The sequence below is a fragment of the Apodemus sylvaticus genome, chromosome 11 (genome assembly GCF_947179515.1).
Source record: "Apodemus sylvaticus chromosome 11, mApoSyl1.1, whole genome shotgun sequence".
Taxonomy (NCBI): Eukaryota; Metazoa; Chordata; class Mammalia; order Rodentia; family Muridae; genus Apodemus; species Apodemus sylvaticus.
Genome location: NC_067482.1, coordinates 5,371,468 through 5,394,190, shown reverse-complemented (window position 1 = coordinate 5,394,190; position 22,723 = coordinate 5,371,468). Strand labels below are relative to the sequence as shown.

Sequence of the window (22,723 nt, the reverse complement as noted above, 5' to 3'; positions counted from 1 at the left end):
AGGGAGAGAGAGGAGGGGCCAAGCAGCCCCCTTTTATAGTGAGTCTGGCACACCTGGCTGTTGCTAGGAAACTGTGGGGCTGAGCCCAGAAGAAATGCTAACATTGGCAGTTCCTGTTTAAGGATGCACACGTTTAAAACATTAAAGCTCATCTCTCAGGAAGCACGCTTGTCATAGCCTTGGATTGTGTAATTTCCACTGATCCGTGTCTGGTTTTACTGTGCTTTTTTCTGTGTCATGAAGGCTGGAGACTGGTTCCAAGGAAAGAGAAAGTAAAGGCTTTCCACAGTGGAGGCCTGTGGTCCCTTGGCTACGACAGCCAGCGTCCTCTGACCTCCCCCTCCAACCTTGACCAAGTAAACAAGCCTTGGTTTGCTTTACTTTCAGTGTTATTTTTGATGCAGCATGTGATTTCTTTCAATGTGTGTGTGTGTGTGTGTGTGTGTGTGTGTGTGTGTGTCTGTGTCTGTGTCTGTGTATCTGTATGTGTGTGGTCAGCTCACATAAAAGAAGAGCAAAGAGAGCAGGAGGGAGGAGAGCAGAGGTGAGCCTGAGGCAGCAGCAGCAGCAGAGAACTGCACGTGGACCTGTGCTGTGAGGACCTGGTATGTTTCCTTTCCCTTTCTTCAAGAAGCAGCTTAGTCTGGACCTCGGACTTGATTTCCAATTCAAAGTGGCAACTGAGGGCAGGGCAGGGAGGCAGGTTATGTGCTCTCTGGGCTGCAGGGGTCTGTGGCTGGCTTTAGGTCTTGGAAGCTCAGTTTCTTTCCTCTGATAATGTAAGACCCCCAAAAACTGAGGGTGCCCCAGCACCCCACATCTTGGAAGGTGACACCCAAATCACTCTCGAGAAACGGCCTAGATGCAATAGCATGAGGATTTCTTTATTCCAGAATTCTGGGTTCCACAGCCGTACACTGCGCAGGGCTAGAGGACTGTGGACCACTAGTGCCAAATTGTGACAGCTTTTATAAGTTTACGACAAAGCCTGCGAATCACAAACCAATCATTTCTTAGGATGGAGAGCCCTCGAAATGCGAGCCAATTGATTTGTACCACTCCATAGCTTTTAGGCCAATCAGTTTAAATTATCGGAGCCCACACTCAGTGGACCAATTAGTCTCCTATTTTCTTGAATGTCTATAACTGCGTGAACTCCTGCATAGGGGTAATGGCGTAAGTAGTTTACAGAAGCAAGATAAACTTAGCCCATTTCCAGTTACCTTGTGGGGCCAGGATCAAGGCCTTTCTGCTAGGTCTAAACAAAGGGCGGACTCTGGAATGTGACCTTTTACCTAGTTTCTAACAAAGTGAGATAGAATTTTAAACTTCTGACTTCTTGGGGTCATTAGAGTTAGGCTGTATTATTTTCTACCCTTTCAATAAAAAAACATACAAAGTGGCAGCCTTACAGTCCTGGCTGCCCTGCTCTGTTGGATGCACTGTGGGAAGAGCCCTTGTCCTGCCTCAACTGGGACCACAGCAACAGCTCTCAGCCCTGGCTCCCAGGCAACTGTAGTCAGAGGGATGTCTTTCTGTGCAGGAATCATATGAGGAAAATTCAGCGCAAGAGCTTGGCAAATATCTATTTGGAAATAAACCTAGTTTCTATTTCACTGACTTATTAAGTGTAAGTAGATATTCAAGTTCTCTCTTGATGTTTAGGTCGGACACGAGATACAGAGGCCACGTAGGGCTCTGTGTGTTCTGTTGGGGCTACTTGTCTTATCTCATTCATGAGACTAAGCTGCAGAGAGCCTGGGTTCTGGAATTAAGTGACGTCACCTGTATCAAACTTCTCTGATTCTGCACATTCTCCTTCCTTGACATAATGTCCTCCTGCTCATCGGGGACTGAGGGAAGGGCAGGGAGGCAGGTTATGTGTTGTCTGGTCTGCAGGGGTCTGTGGCTGGCCTTATGTTGCCACCAGGTTCAAGTGTATAACGTGGAAAGGAAGCTGGGGATAGATGGGGAGACAGCGAAAAAGAAAAAGAACAAAGGCCAGGACAACCCAATTGCTGATCGAGGCCCAAAATTTAATTGGGGTCTGACAATGTAAGGTTTTGGGGAGAGTCCCTCTTCCCCAAACTCCGGGGTGTATTCCGGGGATCTGGTCTGGCTGTTCACTGGGCGTTGGCTCCACTGCTCAGGCAGCTGGGTGGGTCACCTCCTTAATTCAGGAATTCATACACCTGGAGGAACAATGAACTTCACCTTCACTCTGAGAGCTCCACCCTAGGTGGAGCAGGATCCTGGCTAGCACGGGAACCCCAGCTTGAAGGCTGGGAGAGAAACTTCACCTTGATCAAAGTCGAGTTCCTGACAGGTGGCATGACACCCCAGTACAGTTCTCTACAGCCTTAAGTCTATGAAAGTCTATGAGGTAGTGTATAATAGTTAATTTTATTCCTTTCTCTGGCTGAATACTATTCCATTGTGTGTGCTGTCAGACTGTGTTAATGTACACATCTGTTGGTGATCTGTTGGTGGGAAACTGGTCTGTTATCACATTGTATTGTGAACACAGCTGTTATGATCATTACAGCTCAAAGGTTCATCCAAGTCCTTATTTGCAGTTTTGTTTGTGTGTTATATGTAATTAAAAAAAAGCTGCTAGATCAAATGTCACTATTCATTTTATCAGAAGCCAGGACTGTTTCCATGAGGTTATATTCTATGTTCTCCGCTGTAGAGAACTTATGCTTGAGTTGTTTAAATCCTGGGTCACATTTATTTGTTTTTGCTTTGTGCAGTAGCTGTCTTGGTTGGTATGAAGTGATGCCTTGTGGTTTGATTGGCACTTGTTCAGTGTTTTGTCAAATCCACATTATAATGAACACCAGGTCTGAAAGAATTATTGGGCATCAAAACCAAGTAGCTCTTAAAATAACCTCATTTGTGCTTCAACTGCAAACATCAGCCAAACTAAGCAAGCAATTTCAAATAATATGTATGTTAGCCCAAAGTATTATCCAAAGTTTCTACATATTTTCAGCCATTTTAAAATCTATTCATAGAGATACCAAGGGCTTAGAGCCCACCAGTCTGCCATTTTGCTGGGTTGTTAAGGTTCTGTAAGCTTGCTTTTCTCATCTGCAGCACGGGTGCAATAATCTGTAACATGTAAATACTTCCAAATTTTTCGAGGTCACATACTAAAGATGTTCATCACAGGGTTTAGCATATTGCATATAGTGACCTTGATGAAGTCCACTGTTGTTTGGATTTTATTACATTAAATTAAAACTTTATAGATGAGAGCAGCCTATGTATTACCAAAGCTTCTTTAGAACTTTGAAGAGTAATGTAGAAAGGGAAAGAGGCCCTCTGTACTGCAGATACAAGGCTACACACTGCCATGTGAGGCTAGAGTTGAGTTGCCAACAGGAAACCTAGAAAGGTCACCCACCTGTCCTAGCCACTAAGCCATTGGGTGTCTGTGAGGCAGAGAATGACTTACACTCTTTCTCTTTTTGTAGATTCACCTAGGTTGGCAGCTTGCAATGACCCAAGCACAAACGGCTCCCATTTGTCTTGTGGAAAACCACAATGAACGGCTGACAGTGAACCCGAAAGCCATAGAGATTCTGGACAGGATTTCTCAGCCAGTGGTGGTCGTGGCTATTGTTGGATTGTACCGTACAGGGAAGTCCTATTTGATGAACTGTCTGGCGGGACAGAATCATGGTAGGTGGCACGCTGGGTACCAGCCAAAGGTTTTGCTGTCTTTGACATTTCCTTAATTCTTATTCCCAATTATGACAAAGGACAGTGAAACTCCTTTCAGCAAAGCTGCCCTCTCACGCTAAATTACATCCCTTAGTTACTCCTCCCCAATAATCTTTCCTGTGTTTTTCCTTTCCATTCTGTTAAAGAAAGTCTCTCCAATGAGTGCTTAAGATGGGGTCTTTTCTGACGCCCTAAACAATGGAATCCTGCGCCTCAGTCCCCTGTCTCATATAGCAGGTTCTCCTTTCATGATATGATATTTCCATCAGGATAGAAAAGTCTTTGAATACTTAAGACTTTAAAAATCTCTGATAGGCAGAGCTGGAGAGATGGTCCAGTGGGTAAGAGTTCTGCTTGGTCATGCAGGCAAGGTTTTGGTCTGCACACCCACATGGTGAGTGAAACTTTTTATTAACTCAAGCCTGAGAGGATCTGATGCTTGTTTTTTGGCTTCAATGGGCACCAGGCATGTGCACAGTGTGCTTACATCCATGCAGGCAGAATTCTCATATTCATAAAATGAAATATGTAAATCTTAAGGATCATTTATTTAGAAATAAATAAGTCTTGAAAAATCTTTAAAAAGGACTTTATGTCCTCTTATAGCTGCACACTTCTGTCTTTAATCATTGTGAATGCAAAAACTATCTTAACTATTTCCTTTTTCTTTTTCTTTTTGTCATGTGTCTGTCTTGGAGCCCATGCCATTTCCCCACCATTTGTAAAAAATGCCTTTGTGGTTTTGTTGTTGTTGTTCGTTTGTGTGTTTTATTTTTGTTTGTCTTTTGTTACTGTTTTTTGTATTGTTTGTTTGTTTGAGACTGTCTTGTTGGATGGCCTGGCTCTAGCTATGGGATCCTAGTGGCTCTCAAACTACCCACAATCCTCCGGTGTGTGTCTCCTGCCTATAGGGATTGCAGGTGTGTACAACCATAGCTGCTCCAAACACGCTCAGTGCAGTTTCCAGAGAGTTCCTTGTTTTCTGCCTTGTGGACGCCTCTTTGTTTCCATCTGGAGCCTTTGTGTGGCTCCGTTCTCATATTAAATGTTCCCTATAGCTTGAAATGGATGACCTATAAAGAAAGGCTTTCTTGAGGGGGAGATGGGCACCATTTCAAGTGCTGAGGGACTCAAACACCCTCTCCATTCTGTTGCTTCCATCCACTCCTCTAGGCCATAGCCCCTTTTTACTTTTTTTTTTTTTTTTTTTTTTTTTTTTGAGGCTGTGACCAAAACACCCTAGAAGAAACCTCAATGAAGAAGAAATTATCTTGACTTAGATTTTACTCCACAGTTCTGGGTTCATTGATCTTGGGACCGGCTGCGGGGAAGAGGGATGCAGAGACTGAGGAAGGGACTGGAGGCCGAGTTATAACCTTCAAAACCCAACTCTATTTACCTGCATCCTCCACTAGGCTTCAACTCCCAAGGCCTTCAGAATCCGTCACAGTAATGCTGGCAGCTGGGCACTGAGGGTTTAGCACACAAGGCTACCTGAGCAAGACATTCACATCCTGACTTTAATCCTCTTCTCTTCCCTTCAGGCTTCCCTGTGGGCTCCACTGTGCAGTCTCAGACCAAGGGCATCTGGATGTGGTGTGTGCCACACCCCACCAAGCCAGAGCACACCCTGGTCCTCCTGGACACTGAGGGCCTGGGGGATGTGGAAAAGGTACGATGAGGTTCAGGCTAGCCCTTCTGACCCCTTGTCATCTACCTATGATCTATCTGTGAATTCTCACTGAATTGCAACAGCTGAGATAAAGAGGGCTCTGTTTAGACTTCACTCTGAGAAGGTTACGTGTATCCTAATAGGCAATACTTGCTTCTATTCCTTGTCATTTGGGCCAGTGGTTTGACTGAGTTTGATAGAAGTTTTACTCAACAGTTAAAATTCCTGGGTTCCAGGCATAGTAGTTAGATTTTAGCGAACAAAATAAAGGTTCTTCCTTCCAAGATCCTTCCTAGTTTTGTTGAGAATCCTACCTGTGTGTACTCTGATATAGTCCAGTAACTGGAAAGAATCAGTGCAGAGACAGGCTGGAGCTATCATGGGCCAGCCTCTGATCTGTCAGTCTCCAGAAGGAGAGCTGGGGCTGGAACTTCTGAGCTTCTGTGTTGGGTCAGGGATGCTGGGTCTCCATCCCTGGTGCCTCTCTATTCCTGCAAGTCTTCCCTGGAAGCCTTTGTCATTCACAGGGCTGGCTTGTGGGTGCAGTTACCTGCCAGTACTCAAAGCTAGAGGATCAAGGTCTTCTGTTTTGAAAGGTGACCCAGGCAACACAGTGTCACTTGTTCTAGGAGCAGTTAGGTGTACGGGCATTTTGCTGAGAAGGTGGTGGCATCTGTCCATCTCAGTGGAAGAAGAATGGCTTTTGACAGGTCAGAAATACCTGAAATACCGAGGGTACATTTTGGGGTTTGGGTTAAGGAGTTATGTTTTTATTTTTGAAAGACTATTTTTGTTTTTTGTTTGTTTGTTTGTTTGTTTGTTTGTTTTTTCCGAGACAGGGTTTCTCTGTAAAGCCCTGGCTGTCCTAGAACTCACTCAGTAGACCAGGCTGACCTGGAACTCAGAAATCAGCCTGACTCTGCCTCCCAGAGTGATGGGATTATAGGTGTGCGCCACCACCGCCCGACTCTGTTTTTGTTTTTATTATTGGTAGTATGTGTGTCTGCCTGTGGTTTAAGCATGTTAATACAGACGTCCTTGGAGGTCAGAAAATTAGAAGCTGCCTGTCATAGAGGCTGGGAAACAAACTTCAGTCATTTGGAAGAGCAGCAAATATTCTTACCACTGGGACATCTGAACCACCCTCAAATTTACATTTTTTTTAAAAAAATGGTAAAATTTATCAATAGTCCATGCGGGGCATGCTGGAAATTCTTATGTATGTATGTATGCATGTATGTATGTATGTATGTATGTATTTATTTATTTATTATTGGTTATTTTCTTTATTTCCATTTCAAATGTTATCCCCCTTCCCAATTTCCCCTCTGCAAATTCCCTATCCCATTACCCCTCCCCATGCTTCTATGAGCATGCTACCCCACCCACCCATACCCACCTCACTGCCCTGGCATTCTCCTTCACTGGGGCATTGAGCATTCACAGGACCAAGGGCCTCTCTTCCCTTTGAAGTCAGACAAGGCCATCCTCTGCTACACATGCAGCTGAATCCATGGGTCCCTCCATGTGCACTCTTTGATTGGTGGTTTAGACCTTGAGAGCTGAAAAAGAACCACCACCACCACGAAAAACAACAATTTAAAGGAGAAAGGGCTGGTGTTGTATTTTAGAGATGTAGCCTATATAAAATAATCCAAGTTTTTTCTCCTGGCCACTTAATTCCCAGAAATAAGAAGTCTGAGACTAATTACTTATTAATAAATTCTTAGGTCACAAGCCTCAGTTCATTGTCTAACTCGTTCTTAATTTATTATCCCTGTTATTCTAACCTGCATTCAGTTACATGACTGGTCTCACCTTTGTCTCCATCTGACTCCTCAGCATTCTGGGACAAACATTTCCTCCTCAGATTTCCAGGCAAATCCCTTGACTATTCCCCAGAATCTCTCTCACTGCTGGATGTCCCACCTCCTATTTCCTGCCTCAGCTCATTGGCTGTAGGCTTTTTTATTGACAGGTGATGCTTATTAAGAGATTCTACCACAGCCCTTCAAGGCAACCAGCAGGAACATGAGGCATTTGGTCACATCTCCTCAGCAACTGTGAAGCAGAGGAACGAAAGCTGTGTTCAGTTCTCTTCCTCCTTTCCCCTCAGCTTGAGACCCAGCCAATGGAACAGCACCACTCATCTTTAGGATAGGTCTCCCCATGCTACATCATCTAGATAACCACTCAGAGAAATGCCCAGAGATTTATGTAAAATTCCATCAAGTCAACAATGAAGATTAACCATTAGTTATGCATAGAAATAGGACCTCCAGACTGACCTTAAATTCTTTCTTTAACCGGGTAAAGGGCTTGTACACCTCCCTTGGCCCTCAGAGAAGCAAGGCCACAGGACCATAACAAGTCCCTTCTGATGTGTGCTCCCCTCAGCTCTCTGCCTTCATGTGTCTTCCAGGGTGATCCCAAGAATGACTCCTGGATCTTTGCCCTCAGTGTGCTTCTGAGCAGCACCTTCATCTACAACAGCATGCACACCATCAACCACCAGGCCCTGGAGCAGCTGTAGTATCCTTCCGGGAACTGAGCCACCATGTGTCACTGAGTGCTCTGGAATGAATATGGAGTCCCTGCCCTGCCCTGTCACTATGTGGCTTTTGTTGGGGCAGAGCATAGTATTTAGGATGACTTATTTTAGCAAGAGAATCATGAGAGTGTGTGCATGAAGTGCCTTTTCCTTAGCCAAGTGCCAGTTATGTCACAGAACTCACTGAGCTGATCAGAGCAAAGTCTTCCTCAAATCCTGATGGAATAAAGAATTCCACAGAGTTTGTGAGTTTCTTTCCAGACTTTGTGTGGACTGTTCGGGATTTCATGCTGGAGCTGAAGTTAAATGGGGAAAAAGTCACAAGTGATGAGTATCTAGAGAATGCCCTGAAGCTGATCTCAGGTACATGGAGGGGTGGGAAGGCTGGGGTGGAAGGACTAGGGTGGGAGGGATGGTGTGGGGAGGCTGGGGAGGAGTGTCATCTGCTGTGTGGCTCCCATTCTCTGTGGAGTCCTTCTCTATTCCCAATGGGATGAAGGTGTACAGAAGTGCTGATAGGCAATTGGCTGATAATATCTGGGAAGTTTAATTTCACTTGGGAAGAGAAGTGCCTAGAGCACAGCAAAGTTATTCAAGGTGACATTCTTTTCAGTTTGTACTTTAGCATCTAGAGTCAATGCATCTAAACTTCCCTAAGTCCAGATGTTTGTATTGTGTGTTTTTGTGTCTGCCTTCCCTTCAGAAACCATTGGCTACTTAATCATTATTCATGAATTTATTGCGTGTTGCCAAAGTTAAAAAAATTTAAGGAGTTATACATAATTCTTCTTAGGGAGGAACATAGGTTTTTAATGCTGGCTTGATTATGTTGTCTACCAACACAGCTGTGTCAGATGTGTTTTCTCAGGTTATGCCTTCTCCATAGTCATCATAGTTTTCCCCGAGTCTATTTGACAGTTATAACTACCTACTTTTATTCATGTTGCAGTGTCAGGGTCAATTATATTCATGGTCTGGAAACTATTTGCATTGGCACTGTCAGCCGAGTGTGAAGCTGATGGAGCCTTGTGAGTTTTACCAGTTCTGAAACGCTCCGGGCTCTCATTTTCTGTCTGCTTTCTCTACACACTGGGCATGTAGTAGGGAGAGGGCAGTCCATGAAGCCAGTGCAGTCATTCAACTTGGAGCATTTCTAAAGTAGGCACAGTCTTACAATTTACATATGATCTTCAACTATTGTTTAATTTTAAACAAGTTGTCACTGGTATCCCTAGCTGGTTTGTAATTGCTGTGTAGACCAGATAGGCTGGCCTGGAGCTCACAGCATATCTTCTGCCTCTGCCTCCTATGTATCCAGATTAAAGATGCATGCCACAACATATTAGTTTTCCCTTCCTTCCTTCCTCCCTCCTCCCTATTTCTCTTCTCTGTCACTGTCTCTGTCTCTGTCTCTGTCTCTCTCTCTCTCTCTCTCTCTTATTTTGGAAGACAAGGTCTCACAGTGTAGACTCTGCTATCTTGGAATACCCTATGCAGACCATGATAGCCTCAAACTCCTGGAGATCCTCTTATAATTTTTGATGAAAAGCATTAACAGCACTGTATACAATTTTCAGAAAAAACTTCCTTGATGAACTTGAGCTTTGTAACTGGAGACTCTATAGAACACATGTAGGTACTAAGGCAACAGTTACTCAGGAGAGCAGAGGATACATCTACTACCTCACATTGCCTACTTTCATGTACAGCTAAAATTGATGCAGGGAAAATCCCAACTATATGGGCTGGGAGGTGACTTGGTGCTTAAAGCACTGTCACCCAAGTATGAGGACTGGAGGTGAGATCTCCAGAATTACTTCAACCCTGAGTGGGTATGATAGTGTACCTTCCATCCAGTGCAAAGGCTGAGGACACAGGAAAGCTCTAGAGCATGCTGGGTAGCAAGACTTGTTGCATTGGAGAATACCACTTCACCTGAGAGACCCTTCACCAATAAGGTGGAGAGTGACTGAAGAGTACTCTTTCCACACCCACCCAAACACAAGCAGACATACACCACACACACACACACACACACACACACACACACACACACACACCACATACATGTGCAGTTTTATGAAGTTCTGTCTTAATGTTACACACTAGCTCTCTAGACTTACCTATCTTTTGTGTTTCCATAGCCTCTCCTTCCCTCTTCACTTTTACTTACTATGAGAGTATATTTGACATTTACAAAAATGAGTTCCATTTAGCCTCAAAGTAGTTCTCCTTCAGTAACCATGGAATTGATCTTAGATTTGCCAATGTTGCTATTTCTAATACTTGATTACCCTTTATTTGTGACTCTTGTTTTTGGCCCCACAAAACAAAAACTTGTCTTTTTCTACAAGTTTGTCTTTTTCTACAAGGAGTGATTAGGCCAGGAATCACCTTTAGCCTCTTGTCATTCAGTCACCAGGACACACAGCTACAGTATGCTTGACGCCATGTTCAGGTCTGTGGGTTTCAGTAATATGCTTCTCCACTGAAGTCCTGAAATATTTCATTAGACTTCTACCAAGTACAAACTTGCTATACTTTTGACATGCAAAGAAGTGTTGATGCTATGGTAGAGAATCCTGTAAGTGTAGAACATTTTGCAAAAACCAGAGCCTCCTTCACTGTCCTCTGTGCTGACTCCTGTTGTTTTGTGTTTGCTCTGACACTAGGAGACCATCCCAGAATCCAAGCATCCAATTTGCCCAGGGAATGCATCAGATGTTTCTTTCCTAAGCGGAAGTGTTTTGTCTTTGACCGGCCAACGCATGACAAAGAACTCTTACAAAAACTTGAGACTGTCTCAGAAGACCAACTGGATCCTAAGTTTTGGGAGGGAACAAAAGCTTTTGTTTCTTACATCTTCACTTATGCCAAGATCAAGACCCTCAGAGAGGGAATTAAGGTCACAGGGAATCGTGAGTTTTTGTTTTTTGGTTCTAAATCACACTTCAGTCTAGAGTAGTATATGTTGAACTTACTAGCATGTATGTTTTTTTAAATTATATATCCAGTGGTAGTATGCATGGTTCCCTACTCTAAAATGTATATATTTTACAACCGTAGATTAGAAATTCTTCTTTAAAAATGCAGACTACATCATTAGTATCTATGGTTGCAGCATACATGTATAAAATTCTCAGCTGATAGTAAAATCGCCAGTGAAAAGCTATGTAATCTGTTACAGAATTAATGTTTAAACCACTAAAGCTGATTGATACCTTCCATTTTTAAAGGGGTTGTCTTGTATGGTACATTTTGGAATGACAATGTGAAATGTAATTAGGAAATTTAAATAGTTCCAATATAAATACTAGTATTTAAACAAACTTATACTTTTTAGAATTAGCCACAGAAATAATGTGATATAACTTTCTTTCATGCATTTGTTTTCCTTTAAAGTTTTAAATGCAAAATTATATTTTCATAGACAGTTGAATTTTTTAGGTGAAGATGGATATTAAATTGTTTTAACATTCTGAAATAGAAAAGCAAAGAAATAAAGTGACAATAGGAATAAGAAACTGATAGCTTGCTGAAGGAGGTTGTGTGTGTGCTTGTGTGCATGTGTGTATGCATGTGTGTGTATGTGTGTGTGTGCATGTGTGTGTTAATGAGTGCACATGTTTAGTTGTAAGAGATTTAGAAATATAGTCTTAAATTTTGGATCCCATTTACTTATAAACCTCTTATTTATCCCTTAAAACTCCTGCTTCACAAAGGTCTGGGGACTCTGGTGACAACCTACGTGGGTGCCATCAACAGTGGAGCGGTGCCTTGTCTGGATGATGCGGTGACAACTCTGGCCCAGTGTGAGAACTCAGCAGCTGTGCAGAAGGCAGCCGACCACTACAGTGAGCAGATGGCTCAGCGACTGAGGCTTCCCACAGACACGCTCCAGGAGTTGCTGGATGTGCACACAGCCTGTGAGAAGGAAGCCATTGCTGTCTTCCTGGAGCACTCCTTCAAGGACGAAAATCAGCAGTTCTTGAGGAGGCTGGTGGTAATCTGTTGATGTCATTAACTGTCATGGCTCTACCCCTTCAAGACTGTAGAGTTGATGAGCCTCCATTGGCCATAGGTGCATTTATTATTCAGAGATATGTGCTTCAGAGTATCATGATGACTATAGTTATGGAAAATTGCATGTTCACTTCCCAAAATTTCAGTCTAGTAATGTCTAACAGATAGAATAATGAGTTTAAAGTGTCCTAAATCCTTCACCCAGTTAATGTTTGTGGATTGTGATCCTGCCCAGGACATCTATAGTGCATCCTTGAACTTGCTATATTCTTCTGTTCCTAAGACACCATTTCTCCTGGAGTCTCACTATAGCCTACCATTCTTCTATTGTTTCTTGCTATATCATTGTGTCCTTGAATATAGAATTTCAGAATGTGAAACCCACAAGGAACCAGAGATGGTAGGATGCAGTTCCATCTATTGACAGAAGATCTAGAGGACCAGGGACCACAAGAACGTTTAGTGTGGTCTTCCACAGCCTTTTGGGCATCTGAATTCATGTTTTAGCACTTCACATTCCCTTGAGGTCTTATTACACTGTAATGCTTTCTCATGGGAAATAGGTTTGTTCTTATATGACATTTCTTAGAATTTTATCCCTTCTATTCCTTCAATTGTGTCAGATCTCTGTACACTTCCCTTGTAGGAATTAATAGATGAGAAGAAAGGGATTTCCCTGTTGAAGAATGAAGAGGCTTCGGATAAATACTGCAAGGAAGAACTGGATCGGCTTTCAAAGGATTTTATGGAAAATATCACATCATTGTCTGTTCCTGGGGGACACAGGCTCTACATGGACATGAGGGAGAAGCTTGAGCACGACTACTGGCAGATTCCCCGGAAAGGGGTGAAGGTGAGGAGCAGGGAGCATGGGGATGGGGTGAAGGTGAGGAGGAGGGAGCCTGGGAATGGGGTGAAGGTGAGGAGGAGGGAGCCTGGGCATGGGGTGAAGGTGAGGAGTAGGGAGCACGGGGATGGGGTGAAGGTGAAGAGGAGGGAGCCTGGGCATGGGGTGAAGGTGAGGAGTAGGGAGCACGGGGATGGGGTGAAGGTGAGGAGGAGGGAGCCTGGGAATGGGGTGAAGGTGAGAAGGAAGGAGCCTGGAAATGGGGTGAAGATGAGGAGCAGGGAGCACGGGAATGGGGTGAAGGTGAGGAGCAGGGAGCATGGGAATGGGGTGAAGGTGAGGAGCAGGGAGCATGGGAATGGGGTGAAGGTGAGGAGCAGGGAGCACGGGGATGGGGTGAAGGTGAGGAGCAGGGAGCTTGGGGACGGGGTGAAGGTGAACAGCATGGAGCACTGTAGCTATAGCTGTCCATCAGCCACAAAGAACTGCTTACCTGAAAGGGAGGCTGGAAATAAAAAAGGACAGGCAGGCTAGAGAAGAATGAAGCCAAGACAAAGGGTTCTGTAGCTGACCAAGAGCCACAGAGCAGGCGAATGCGGTGAAAGCGGGAAGCAGTGAGCAGGGGAGGGGGATGAAGATGAGGAGCAGGGGGCTCAGGAGCAGAGGGAAGGGCCTGGCATAAACAGGAACACAACACTGCTTATGAGGAATAGGAAAACATGAAGATAGCCTGGCACCTTTAGCTTTATGTTGTTGGTGGTGACAAAAACCAGTGCTTTGCAATGCAAGGCAAGTGCTTTACCAGGACTATGCTTGGTGCAAACTGGCTGCTATTTAGTGTGAATTCTAAATTCATACTATATTTAGAAATATTCATATAAAGCATTCTGAGTGATAACTTTATAAGTCTGTCAGGATGGTCTACCTATGGAGTAGTAAGTGAATATTACTCTGTTCTTGCCAGTGATACCATTGTAAGTACTTTCTTTAGACCTTTCTTTAGTTATTTAAACACTCTGAGCAATGCCCAACTGTAGACAGTTACACATCTCTACCACAAGGTCCAGTCAGCTAAAGTGACTTGCCTGTGAATATACCTAGCAAGAGCAGAAGGAAGCAGCACCCATGCAATCATGCAGTATTTCACAGTGAGATACAATATCAGAAGGCACCATAGGTTGTAGCATGCACAGCTACACATGACACAGTCAGGCTGCATCTGAGCAGAGGCAGGCGTCTCTAGCAGAGGTCACTGGAGGGAGCCACAGGTCAGGGAGTATCCCAGACCACTGAAGAGCTGGGGCCAGCTGCAGGCTTCACTATGGCCTTTAACAGTGAGGCACAGTGAGGACTCTGTTGAGTCTCAAAGGTACTCTCTCAGGATTTATCAGGGTTCTTTGCTCCCTCTTGCTCCTGCAGGCAAGCGAAGTCTTCCAGAGCTTTCTGCAGTCACAGACCATCATTGAGAGTTCCATCCTGCAGGCAGATACAGCCCTCACTGCTGGGGAGAAGGCCATTGCAGGTACAGGAACATGTCTCCTGGCTCTCAGAAGAGGTCAGATTCCTACAATGGCTTCCTGATAGAAGCCACAGTAAACCCATGCCAAGATCAGCAGCTTTCTTTCTATTTATTTATTTATTTATTTATTTATTTATTTATTTATTTATTTATTTATTTATGTTGTTACTAAGATTTATTTTGAGTTTTTTCTCCTTTTTGATTGTTTATTATAGACTTTCTTTATTACATTTCAAATGTTATCCCTTTCCTGGTTTCCCCTCCAAAAACACCCTATCCCATCTCCCCTCCCCCTGCTCAAACCCACCTACTCCTGCTTCCCTGCCTTAGAATTCCCCTGTCCTGGGGCATCAAGCCTTCACAAGGACCAAGGGCCTTTCATCCCTTTGATGCCAAACAAGGCCATCCTCTGCTACATGTGCAGCTGGAGGTATGGGTTCGGCAATGTTGGTGGTTTAGTCCCTGGGAGCTCCGGGTTTACTGGGTGGTGGTTCATACTGTTGTTTCTTCTATGGGGCTGCAAGCTCCTTCAGCTCCTTGAATTCTTTCTCTAGATCCTCCATTGGGGAACTTGTGCTGAGTCCAATGGTTGGCTAGGAGCACCAACCTCTGTATTTGTTAGATACTGACAGAACCTCTTAGGAGACAGGTATATCAGACTCCTGTCAGCAAGCATTTGTTGGCATCCACAATAGTGTTTGGGTTTGGTGACTGTATATGGGATGGATCCCCAGGTGGGGCAGTCTCTGGATGGTCTTTCCTTCAGCCTTTGCTCCATACTTTGTCTGTCTATCTCCTCCCATGTGTATTTTGTTCCCCCTTCTAAGATGGACCAAGGTATCCATACTTTGATATTCCCTCTTCTTGAGCTTTGTTTGGTCTCTTAATTGTATCTTGGGTATCCTGTGCATCTGGGCTAATATCCACTTATCAGTGAGTGCATACTGTGTGTGTTCTTTTGTGACTGGGTTACCTCAATCAGGATATTTTCTAATTCCATCCATTTGCCTAATAATGTCCTGACGTCATTCTTTTTATACTGAGCAGCATTCTATTGTGTAAATGTACCATATTTTCTGTATCCATTCCTCTGTTGAGGAATATTTGGGTTCTTTCCAACCTCTGGCTATTATAAATAAGGCTGCTATGAACACAATGGAGCAGGTGTCCTTATAACATGTTGGTGAATCTTCTGGGCATATCAGGAGTGGTATAGCTGTGTCCTCCAGTAGTACTATGCCCAATTTTCTGAGGAACAACCAAACTGGATTCCAGAGCAGTTTGCATTCTTCTGCATGCTAACCACCAGTTGGACCAACACCATTTTTTGAAAACACTATGTTTTTTTCCATTGGATGGTTTTAGCTCCTTTTCAAAGATCAAGTGACCATAGATGTATGGGTTCATTTCTGGGTTTTCAATTCTATTCCATTGATCCACCTGCCTGTCATTATACAAATACCATGCAGTTTTTATCACTATTGTTCTGTAGTATAGCTTGAGGTCTAGGATGCTAATTTTTTTATTGTTAAGAATACTTTTACCTATCCTGGATATTTTGTTATTCCAGATGAATTTAAAAATTGTTCTTTCTAAATCTGTGAAGAATTCAGTTGGAATTTTGATGGGGATTGCATTGAATCTGTAGATTGCTTTCAGCAAGATGACCATTTTTAGTATAGTCATCCTGCCAATCCATGAGTATGGGAGATCTTTCTATCTTCTGAGGTCTTCTTTGATTTCTTTCTTCAGAGACTTGAAGTTTTTGTCATACACATACACAACAAACACTTGTTTGTTTAGAGTCATACCAAAATACTTTTTATTTTTTTGTGACTGTTGTGGAGTGTGTCATTTCCATAATTTCTTTCTCAGCCTCCTTATCCTTTGAATATAGAAAAGCTACTGATTTGTTTGAGTTAATTTTATATGAGGCCAATTTGCTGAAATTGTTTATCAGCTTTAGGAGTTTTTTGGTGGAGTTTTTGTGGTCACTTAAGTATACTATCTTATCATCTGCAAATAGTAATACTTTGACTTCTTCCTTTCCAATTTGTATACCTTTGGCCTCCTTTTGTTTTCTAATTGCTCTAGCTAGAACTTCAAGCACTATATTGAATAGATATGGAGAGAGAGGGCAGCCTTTTCTCATCCCTGATTTTAGTGGGGTTGCTTCATGTTTCTCTCCATTTAGTTTGATGTTGGCTATTGGTTTGCTGTATATTGCTTTTACTATATTTAAGAATAGGCCTTGAATTCCTGATCTATCCAAGACTTTTAACATGAAGAGATGCTGAATTTTGTCAAATGCTTTTTCAGCATCCAGTGAAATGATCATGTGTTTTTTTTTCCCTTTGGGTTTATTTATGTAGTGGATTACATTGATAGATTTCCATATATTGAGCCATCCCTGTATCCCTGGGATGAAGCCTTCTTGATCATGGTGAATGATCATTATGATGTGTTCTTGGATTCGGTTGGCAAGAATTTTATTGAGTATTTTTTTGCATTGATATTTATAAGGGAAATTTGACTGAAGTTCTCTTTATTTGTTGGGTCTTTGTGTGGTTTAGGTATCAGGGTAATGGTGGCTTCATAGAATGAGTTGGGTAGTGTTCCTTATGTTCCTAAATTGTGGAATAGTTTGAAGGGTATTGGTGTTAGGTCTTCTTTGAATGTCTGATAGAATTCTGAACTAAAACCATCTGGTTCTGTGGTTTTCTTTTTTGGTTGGGATACTGTCAATGACCACTTTTATTTGTTTAGGGGTTATAGGACCATTTAGATAGTTTATCTGATCCTGATTTAACTTTGGTATTTGGTATCAGTCTAGGAAATTGTCCATTTCATCCAGATTTTCCAGTTGTGTTGAGTACAGGCTTCTGTCGTAGGATCTGATGATTTTTTGAATTTCCTCAGTTCCTATTGTTATTTTTCCCTTTTTATTTATGATTTTGTTAATCTGGATATTGTCTCTTTTACCTCTGGTTAGTGTGGCTAATGGTTTATCTATCTTGTTGATTTTCTCAAAGAACCAGAGAAAATGGTTTTGTTGATTTTTTTTTTCTATAGTTCATTTTGTGTCTACTTGGTTGATTTCAGCCTTGAGTTTGATTATATCCTGCCTTCGACTCCTCTTGGGTGTATTTGCTTCTTTTTGTTCTAGAGTTTTCAGGAGTGCTGTTCTATGCTCTCTCCAGTTTCTTTTGGAGGCACTCAGGGCTATGAGTTTTCCTCTTAGCACTGCTTTCATTGTGTCCCATAAGTCCAGGTATGTTGTGCCTTCATTTTCATTAAATTCTAAAAAGTCTTTGATTTCTTTCTTTATTTCTAGCTTGACCAAGTTATCATTGAGTAGACTGTTGTTCAGATTCCATGTGCATGTAGGTTTTCTGTTGTTTTTTTGCTATTGAAGACCAGCCTTAATCTGTAGTGATCTGATAGGAGGCATATGATTATTTCAATCTTCTTATATCTATTGAGGTCTGTCTTGTGACTGATTATATGGTTAATTTTGGAGAACGTACCATGAGCTGATGCCACATGCACAACATCTGTCCCAACACTGGGAGTAACTGGGACCAGCGGGATCCAGGGATCCAGAAACCCTGCCCTGCTAGTAGCTTGGGTTCTTTCCTATGAGCCAGTGCCCTGATCAGACCTTGGGTGCTAGCTCAACACCCAGTCCCCCAACACCCAGAGGAAGGTCTTGACTCCCAGGCCCTGTAACATGTCCAGGATCATAGGTTCACAGGATCTCAGGAGTTTGGTTACACCAGGATCTCAGGATCCCAGAGGCATCTTGACTCCCAGTAGCTCTGACACACCCAGGATCCCAGGACTCACAGGATCACAGAGACAGCTGAAGTCTGAGGAATTCTGACACAACCCAGATTAAAAGGACAGGCTCCAGTCAGATACATGGAGGGCAGGTAGAGATAACCAGATGGTGATAGACAAGCATAAGAATATAAGCAACAGAAACCAAGGTTACCTGGCATCATCAGAACCCTTTTTCCTACCATAGCAAGTTCTGGATACACCATCACACCAAAAAAGCAAGACTCAGATCTAAAATCATTTCTCTTGATGATGATAGAGGACTTTAAGAAGGATATAAATAACTCCCTTTAAAAAATAAGAGAACACAAGTAAACAGGTAGAAGTCCTTAAAGAGGAAACACAAAATTCCCTTAAAGATTTATAGGAAAACACAGCCAAACAGGTGAAGGAATTGAGCAAAACCATCCAGGATATAAAAATGAAAAAAAAAAAAAACAATAAAGAAATCTCAAAGGGAAACAACCCTGGAGACAGAAAACCTAGGAAAGAAATCAGAAGTCATAGATGCAAGCATTACCAACATAATAGAAGGGACAAAAGAGAGAAACTCAGGTTCAGAAGATTCCATAGGAAACACTGACACAACAGTCAAAGAAAATGCAAAAAGCAAAAGAGCTCCTAAGAAAAAACATCTAGAAAATCCAGGTCACAATGAGAAGACAGAACCTAAGGATAATAGGCATAGAAGAGGGAGAAGATTCCCAACTTAAAGGGGCACTAAATATCTTCACCAAAATTATAGAAGAAACCTTCCCTAACCTAAAGAAAGAGATGCCCATGAACATACAAGAAGCCTACAGAACTCCAAATAGACTGGGCCAGAAAGGAAATTCCTTATATCACAATAATCAAAACACCAAATGCACTAAACAAAGAAAGAATATTAAAAGCAGTAAGGGGAAAAGGTCAAGTAACATATAAAGGCAGGCCTATCAGAATTAAACCACCACCATTAAATCGTCTCACCAGAGATTATGAAAACTAGAAGATCCTGGGCAGATCTCATACAGACCCTAAGAGAACACAAATGCCAGCCCAGACTACTATACCCAGCAAAATTCTCAATCACCATAGATGGAGGAACCAAGATATTCCATGACAAAACCAAATTTACACAATATCTTTCCACAAATCCAGCCTTACTAAGGGTAATAGATGGAAAACTCCAACTCAAAGAAGGAAACTACTCCCTAGAAAAAGCAAGAAATTAATCTTCTTTCAACAAATCCCAAAGTAGATAACCACACAAACATAAAAATAACATTAAAAATATGAGAAAGCAGAAATCACTGTTCTGTAATATCTCTTAACATCAATGGACTCAATTCCCCAATAAAAAGACATAGACTAACAGACTGGATACACAGTATCCAGCATTTTGCTGCATACAGAAAACACACTTCAGTGTCAAAGATAAATGTTACCTCAGAGTAAAGGGCTGGAAAACAATTTAGCAAGCAAATGGTCCTAGGAAGCAAGCTGGAGTAGCCATTTTAATATCAAAAAAATCCACTCTCAATTAAAAGTCATCAAAAACGATAAAGAAGGACACTTCATACTCATCAAAGGAAAAAATCTACTAAGAAGAATTCTCAATTCTGAACATCTATGCTCCAAATGCAAGAGTACCCATGTTCATAAAAACAAACAAACAAACAAACAAACAAACAAAAAACTTCACTAAAGCTCAAAGCTTACATTGTATGTCACACAATAGTTGTGGGGGACTTTAACACCCCACTCTCATCAATGGACAGATCAGGGAAACAATCTAAGCAGAGTCACAGTGAAACTAACAGAAGTTATGGACTAAATGGTTTTAACAGATATGTATAGAACATTTCATCCTAAATCAAAAGAATATACCTTCTTCTCAGCATGTGATGGGACCTTCTCCAAAACTGATCAGCAGCTTTCCATGTTTCTGTGGATGTCCACTCTGGAAGCCACAGGCAGTCCTGGCTCTGCTTCAGTCACATGGGCAGGGTCTTCTCCATCAGCCTCAGAAACATGCTCCAGGTGCGGACCAGGGTGGAGTCTGGATTCCTATGCTTCCTTTCAGATTAGAATTGCTCTCTGGGTTCTGGAATGTTGACATTTTACTTGACCCTCACTTTCTTCTCTCCCTGAATCGTCCTGGGCAGAGGAGCGAGCCCAGAAGGAGGCAGCTGAGAAGGAGCTGGAGCTGCTAAGACAGAAGCAGAAGGAGCAGCAGCAGTTGATGGAGGCTCAGGAGAAAAGTCTTAAGGAAAACCTAGAACAAATAAGAAAGAAGCTGGAGCAGGCAAGAGAGCAGCTCACCAAAGACCTTAACATGATGCTGAAGAAGCAGCTGCAGGTAAAACTTCTCATCCTCCTGGTGGTTCTCGTACCCAGGCTGTGGGAGAAAGTTGTCAGCCAGGTCAGGAGAGAAACACCATCATAATATATTATTGCTAAGGAGTTCCTCCCCCCCATTTGTTATTTTTTATGAAGTCTTTCAATTTTGCTCTTTATGTAAACTCTGGATACATCAGGTTTTCTGTTGCTCCTTCAGGGTTTTAATGACTACAGTGCTTTGGCATAGACACTCTGGATATTTAAACGTGATCTTATGAGGGCTCAGTAAACAAGCTTCCCAACCAGGCAGTGCACCAATGCCAGGAACTGGTCTGGGTTGTCCCGATTATCAGGCACCTGACTGCCCTCCACAATCCCATCCTCCCCACTCCAGCCTCCCTAGGAAGATCTAAGTTGATATTAAACTGAAAGAAATGTCCAGTCTGAAAGGCACAGTGAACCAGCAGCTCTGCAGCTTCTGCAGCTGTCTCTAGCGTAGACAGCCTGCTTGAAGAAGCACATGACATTGGAGGGATCCCCATTGTCCCTCTGCAAGTGAAATGGTAATCAGCTTCTTAATCCAGTGATTTGCCACCATCTGCATGTTAGAGTTGTCACACTGTCTCCATGGGTTGAGCTTTGTGTGATCAGGCTGGTGGCATTTTTTGTGGGCATGAGCGTAAGCACATCTTCACAACTCTGCTAGCATCCCAGCTGAAACAAACATGGTGGATCAAGATTAGTAAAGTTTCAACTCTGCTTCCTCATAATGTGTAGGTCTAACTTTGGGGCATCTTCTTCATGATAAGGGAAAGTTTATAGGAAAACACTAAGGACCGCTTGCCAAAGTTTTGAAATTTTAAGTTGTACAATATTGGGACTTGACAATATTTACTTCTCTGTCATGTTCACTGTTTTAGGATCAAAAGGCTTTCCTTGAGGAAGGATTTAAGAAGAAAGCTGAAAAAAAGAATAAAGAGATACAGCGACTGAGACAGAACATCGAGGATATGAAACAAAATAGTCCTTCCACTGTGGAACAAATCGCAAAAGGAGTTACTATAGGACTTGGTACACTTCTTTCCATAGCTGCAGCAGTGCTCCTGAGGACAAAATAGACTCTGATATACACTTTGGTGAATTTTGAAGCTGCCTCTTTTCCATTTTCATTCAGCAAAATTTAAAGATAAAAGTGCTGATTAGAGGGCACCTGTGTCCCGCCCACATGAGATAGAACATCTTATTCATGTCTGCACAGACAATGCTTATCTTTAGAGAACAGATTTTGAAACCATTCCTATGGAAGCTATGCAATTAGTCATTATACGCTATTACTGTTGGCCAATTTGACTGGATATAAAATCGGCTAGGAGACAAGGTTTTCCGCACTCCTATGAGGACCAGTAACCTAGCTTGTGGGGGATTATCTCAGGTTAATATGCTAGGGAACCCATCCTACGTGTGGGCAGCACCATTCCTGTGGACTGAAGACACAGTAGAAAGATGAAACAAACCAGCCCTATCATTTGTGGCTTCTAGACTGTGGATGCCATGCAACCAGCCAGCCTTGACTTCTCTCAGAATGGATTCTCCAGCCTTGACTTCTCTCAGAATGCATTCTCCAGTATCATTATGATACATCCACCACAACAAACCCTTTATTAAGCTGGTTTTGTGAGGGTATTTCATCACAACAAGAGGAAAAGTCATTGATATCCTAACAGTGATACGCTTAGAAACTACTTAAACATCACTGAGTTAGATTAGCAACAAATTTTAATATGACTTGATCTTAGAGTACTATATAGTCAGGAAACAAATGACAGTCAAGGTATCTGTATAATCATCTAAATTGAGCTAAAATATATCTTAAAAAATAAAGTCAAAGCATTACACAATCATGTGATTACTATTAGGAATGCTAATATCCCATGCAAACATACAAGAACACAAATGAAGTGCCCTCTGGAAGACTAATAAAAAGCCTGATCCACTGGATTCATCTAGGGAGAATAATTTGGAGTCAAAGTTGAAGAGGTGCATGCATTCCATGACATGCTCAGTCTTACACGTTTCATGAAGAGTGCATATTTACGTTTTAAGATAGTGACAATAAGTTAAATATCCCTAGTGCACGATGAAATTTCTGCTTCTAGAAATGGGAGATGCCAGTAGAAGCCACCGAAGGCCAAGACTTGATTACCAGGAATCATAACATTT

At 42.4% G+C, this 22,723-nt stretch overlaps 1 protein-coding gene across 1 annotated transcript; it reads left to right on the top strand.

The window, feature by feature from the left end:
* Positions 1–3,486: 3,486 nt before the first annotated feature.
* Positions 3,487–21,621, top strand: LOC127696256 (guanylate-binding protein 6-like). Its single transcript, XM_052198824.1, has 10 exons — positions 3,487–3,687; positions 5,274–5,401; positions 7,824–7,933; positions 8,119–8,315; positions 10,625–10,870; positions 11,675–11,955; positions 12,622–12,828; positions 14,242–14,344; positions 20,329–20,522; positions 21,424–21,621. The coding sequence occupies exons 1-10, from the start codon at positions 3,504–3,506 to the stop codon at positions 21,619–21,621; spliced, it is 1,848 nt and encodes a 615-aa protein (XP_052054784.1). The 5' UTR covers positions 3,487–3,503.
* Positions 21,622–22,723: the final 1,102 nt, after the last annotated feature.

Coding starts and splice junctions, on each gene's coding strand:
- LOC127696256 (XM_052198824.1), top strand. CDS start 3,504: ATGACCCAAGCACAAACGGCTCCCATTTGTCTTGTGGAAAACCACAAT. Junction 3,688..5,273: donor TCTGGCGGGACAGAATCATG/GTAGGTGGCACG, acceptor TCTTCCCTTCAG/GCTTCCCTGTGGGCTCCACT. Junction 20,523..21,423: donor TGCTGAAGAAGCAGCTGCAG/GTAAAACTTCTC, acceptor TCACTGTTTTAG/GATCAAAAGGCTTTCCTTGA.